The 5,521-nt window shown below is 39.0% G+C and overlaps 1 protein-coding gene across 1 annotated transcript; it reads left to right on the top strand.

Annotated features, from left to right (window-relative positions):
• Window positions 1-1,483: 1,483 nt before the first annotated feature.
• Window positions 1,484-2,464, top strand: LOC310946185 (hydroxycarboxylic acid receptor 2-like; the record flags this gene model as incomplete). Its single annotated transcript, XM_083912562.1, has 1 exon — window positions 1,484-2,464. One exon carries the CDS (start codon window positions 1,484-1,486, stop codon window positions 2,462-2,464), a length of 981 nt encoding a protein of 326 aa, XP_083768688.1.
• Window positions 2,465-5,521: the final 3,057 nt, after the last annotated feature.

The raw sequence follows: 5,521 nt of genomic DNA, 5'->3' as shown, positions 1-5,521 counted from the left end.
AGTCTTTCTGTTTAAGGTTGTTGTGCTGATCATACCAAGATTAAGGCATCAACTTTATTGTCATTCATACTTTCACATAACAAGTGCACAGCCGAATTAATCACACTGCATCCAACTCACAAATGTAATAAAAACAATAAAATGTACAATAATTATGTAAATGTTGATACGGCTAACTGACAGAGTAAAAAAACAAATGGAATTACACCAGAGCTGCAAAGATAAGTGGATTAATGAATTAGTTGTCAACATTTGACTTAATTGCAAACTATTTTTGATAAATGATTACGGGTTGAGTCATTTTTTAAGGAAAAAAAATGCCAGCTTCTTAAATGTGAATATTTTCTGTAGTTTCTTTTCTCCTTGGCTTGGTTCATTGTCCCCTCAATCCTGAGCAGTCTCACACTTTGTTTTTTGTTAATGCCACCACCACCTGCAGCAGCAGCGGCAGCAGCAGCAGCAGCAGCAGCACGCGGCTTTACTGTAGATGAAGGCGAGGAGTGGTGCCTGTGTTTTCACAGTCATTGCTCTTTGAAGTCCTAAAAGCGGTGAGCATTATACAAATATATATATATATATATATATATATATGTTATATAACAGCAAAATGTGGCAAACACGAAGGGGCTTAAAGTCAGAACAAATAATCTACATACTTTCCTGTTCCTAAAAAAAAACAGCCAAGAATAAGTTTCTCGTCAGACTTAATCACAGTTACAAGTGACAGTAACAGGGATGTTAGTTCTGAAAAAAAAAACGTCTCTATAGCTCTCAAAATAATGCTTTCTTTCTGCAAGGTGGTGTTAACTCCCATCGAAGGGTCCACCATGTATACAGTCTTTATTCAAGTGGACTGTTTTTAATTGAAGATTAATACTCAATAGGGATTTTAATACAAGCCTTAAGGGTAAAATGTTTAACAGGTTTCAACATGCGAGGGAATTGGGAACTGATAATTGTCATTATCTTAGAGAAAGGGGACGTCACGCACACTGGATGTAGTTATAATGCCTGTATTTGTTTATGGCATAATACATGAAACCAAAGGAGAATTCCGACCGGTTTGGACCCGCACTGAGTCTTCATCAGGGCGTGACTGTAGAGTAGAGTCAAACCTGTGGCTTCTCTTTCTCTAAAGTTTACCTGCTTGACTTCAAGAGCACCTTGCATTCACCTGGACCTCTTTACAACCATGAGCACCTGGTAATATACTTAATATCCTTCTGCTTCTGTGAACTAATGCTCATTGCCTACTGGTCCCTCTGATGTTATTAGCCAATCTTTTGCATGTTTCTAAAGAAATATAAGATCTTTGGAAAATGGAGATCTTTGTAATGATGAAAAGCAGAACCCCCGGGCTTCCTGTATATGCAAAAACCACCAACACTTTTTTTCATTTAGACGTTTCCCTTTAAAGAATGCAGACAGTTCTCAAGGGGTTGTTTCTGTGATCTGCAGGCAGCAAGGCAGCACGCAAGTCAACATGAAATGCAATTTTAATGGAACTCTGCTGATCAGCGTGCTCCCTCCCCTGTTGGTGACAGAGTTTGTGTTGGGAGTCCTTGGAAATGGACTGGCTCTCTGGATCTTCTGCTTCCACCTGAAGCCCTGGAAGAGCAGTACGGTGTTACTCTTCAACCTAGCAATGGCTGATTTTATGCTCAACATGGCTTTGCCTTTCCGTGCCAGCTACTACAACGCCGGGATCAAGTGGCCCTTTGGAGTTCCTATGTGCAACATCTGCCTCTTCATGTTGGCACTGAACCGCGGGGGAAGTACCATCTTCTTAATGGCCATCGCTGTGGACAGGTACATGCGTGTGGTGCATCCCCATCATCCCATCAACTCTCTGAGTGTCTCCAAAGCCATTTGTGGAGCTTTTGCACTGTGGGTGCTCCCCGTCGCAATGTCAGTTCATATCTTCAGTCTAACACACGTCAACACAACCTACTGTGAGAGCTTCATGGTTGACACTGAACTTAAACTTAATCTGGACTGGCATAAGTTTGCATTTCTCTTTTCCTTCTATATGCCTCTGCTTGGGATTATCTACTGCACTTTCCAAATCATTGGCCACCTGAGAAGGAGGCAGTTGTCTCAGCATGCAAAGATTCGGAGGGCTCTGGTGTTCATCACAGTGGTGGCCGTGCTCTTCATCATTTGCTTCCTCCCGAGCAACATCACACAGGTGCTGATTTGGATCAAGAACCAACAAGTAGCGAAAACCCATTCTGAATCTGAGGTCTGCCTTGCTCTGGAAAACCTGACTGTCTGGTTTTACATCACCATCAGCCTGACCTATCTCAACAGCATGCTTGACCCACTGGTTTACTACTTTTCCAGCCCTGCTATCAAGAACATCATCAGGAAAGCTCTAAATCTGGGTCCGTCCCCCACAGACATTTTTGAAAGTTCAGAGAAGAAAACTCGGGAAACAGGGTCCCAGTCGCTCAGCCAGCTGTGATCATAAAGTCAACAAAATCAAAGAGAAGGATGCAGCTCCGTTGCTAAAGATTTGAACTAAAGTGACTTACTGTATTTCTTTATAAGTCATCATGTAAGAGCTACAGCAAACAAGATGTTATTTCTTTCCTTATCTTACACAGTTTATATTGATTGCACTTTAAAAAAAAAAAATAAAGAAATGCGTATGGAAAACTTCTCTATATATTGACTGTACTTTTCTAAATATTTATTTTGCTTTGGCAAAGCTACTAAATAGTTATTGCACTGTATTTAATATTTTATTAAGCTGTAACTCAATTGTATACAATCATATTGAATTATTGAAGTACTTTGCATTAACCAGACATTTTCATACGGATTACATCATATGAATAAAATATAACCTTGTAATTGTGAGAAAAATGTGTCATAATTATCTACACACAACATAGCAACAGTGTTTTGACTTCCACTTAACATGAAGTGCTGGTGCTCATAAACTGACTCACAGAGATCACTGTAAGAGTTGAGCACTATGGAGCTTTGGTGCTGTAATAATGCAATATAACGCAACGTTTGATGAAAATATTCAGTAGTGTGGTCCAAATCACCTCTTACACACCCAATAAAAAAAACACGAGCTACTGAGAATATAATGAAATTTAGATGTTTGCTTGTTATTTTTACTATAGGTAGAGGACATCCACTTGGTTGATTAAATAAAAAGCAAAGTCTTAACTCAAAATTAAAAAGTAAGTCTTACTAACTTCATCCACATGAATGAGTGTACAGCATGAAACGCAACTGTGTTTTGTTTATACAAGTATAATTTCAGCAGCTGCCGACCGACCACGTTGACAGTCAATAGTTCTCAGTTTAGATGATGTGGTTCAAGAATGAGCACTTAAAACCACAAACACCTCTTCCCCTTTTAGATGGGTCCCCGAACAGTATGCAGCGACATCAAAGGCGTATTACCTTGCCCAAAAGTAAACTCAATTTACAAGCACATAATAATCTCAAATAACAAATAACAGATTTATATAGAAACACACATCATATCAGTACAGCTTATAGAGAAAACTACCACCCATTATCTAAACAACTATTGGCAGGTTTTAATAACAAGACTCTCTAGAGAATATATGATATTCCCTCAGTCTAAATGTTGACATGAGTTACATTTCCATACATTTGTGCTAAACACAAAGGGAAGTTGGGCCTGACTCAGTAAAACAGAAGAAATATGTTGCAATAGTTATATAGAAGCTGCACTGCCATGTAACAAGTATCATTTCACTACTAATACGTCTCAGGCCTTAAAATGTAGACAGACCATGAATGCTTTTTTGGAAGACGTGCACAAACATGTAATTTTTCACCAAAACGCTGAAGACAAAATTGAGAGACTGTCACTATCTAAACACACAGCAGTCGTCGTTTTTACAAGTCATGCAAGTTTGAAAGAAACGGCTCACACATCTACTCCTCTGTGGCATTCAAAATGTTTGATCTTCCTCATCTCGGTGTACAGTGTGTGTGGCCATTTTAAAAGATGGTTACAGTTACAGAAACAGTTAAAGTGCAGCAGTTTACTGCAAAGCAGTGGCAAACAGGAAAGTCTTCAGTCTTGATTTAAAAGAACTAAGAGTTGCAGAAGACCTTCAGTTTTCTGGAAGTTTTTTTCCAGATTTGCGGAGGATGAAAACTGAACGCTGCCTCTCCATGTTTAGTCCTGACTCTGGGGACATGGAGCAGATCTGTCCCAGAGGAGATGAGAGGTCTCTGTGGTTCGTAGCCAAGCAGAAGATCGGAAACGTATTTTGGTCCTTAACCATTCAGTGCTTTGTAAACCAACAGGTGTATTTTGATATCAATTCTTTGACATACAGGAAGCCAGTGTAAAGATCTGAGGACAGGAGTGATGATCTACCTTTTTGGTCTTAGTGAGGACTCGAGCAGCAGCGTTCTGGATTAACTGCAGCCGCCTGATCGACTTTTTAGGGAGAGCTGCAAAGACACTGTTACAGTAGTCAAGCCTGCTGAAGATAAATGCATGGACAAGTTTTTCTAAGTCCTGCTGACACACAAGTCCTTTAATCCTTGGTGTATTCTTTAGGCGATAATAGGCTGACTTTGTAATTGTTTGAATGTGGCTGTTGAAGTTCAGGTCTGAGTCCATGATTACACCTAGGTTTCTGGCTTGGTTTGTGGTTTTTAGCATTACTGTTTGAAGTTGGGTGCTGACTTTTGATCGTTCTTCCTTAGCTCCAAAAACAATAATTTCTCTTTTTTCTTTGTTTAATTGTAGAAAATTCTGCTCCATCCAATTGTTGATTTGCTTGATGCATCTGCTCAGGGCTTGTATTGGACTATATTCGCCTGATGATATAGTTATGTAGATGTGTGTCATCTGCATAGCTGTGGTAACATATGTTGTTGTTTTTCATGATCTGAGCCAGTGGCAGCATGTAGATTTTAAACAGAATGGAGCCATGGGGAACTCCACATGTAATTTTTGCTCGCTCAGATGTGAATTTACCTAGACACAAAAAAGTCCCTGTCCTTCAAATAGGATTCAAACTATTTTAATGCCGTGCCAGAAAGTCCCACCTAGTTTGAATTTCACCCAAACTTAGGAGCTTCAGTGTGGTTGGCTGCTTCCTCACAGAAATATCATGCGAGAACTCTTCTCCTTTGAACCGATACTGATGTAAAAAAAAAAAAAAACCCTCAAATGTGGTTACTAAATATAGACTCAGAGATGTGACAAAAATGTGCACTGAATTTCCAAAAAAGGGTTTCATTTATAAGCTCCCATTTATTTGTGCAGCCTCTGAAATACAGGCAAATAGACAACAGCAATGCATTTAAGCAGTGAATCTATCTCACAGACATATTTCATTTGTAAGACTTATGGTTTATTTACAACCACATATAGTTTTCATAAAACTGTTCCTTATACACCGTATAATAATAAGCAAGCCGAGAGGTAATACATTTTTTTCAATAATAGCCCTGCTACACAGTCATTAATGAAAAGCATTTATTGAAATATTACATGAACTAGTTAAAG

This window comes from Echiichthys vipera (genome assembly GCF_963691815.1).
Source record: "Echiichthys vipera genome assembly, chromosome: 4".
Taxonomy (NCBI): Eukaryota; Metazoa; Chordata; class Actinopteri; order Perciformes; family Trachinidae; genus Echiichthys; species Echiichthys vipera.
This window is presented reverse-complemented; position numbering and strand designations above follow the sequence as displayed.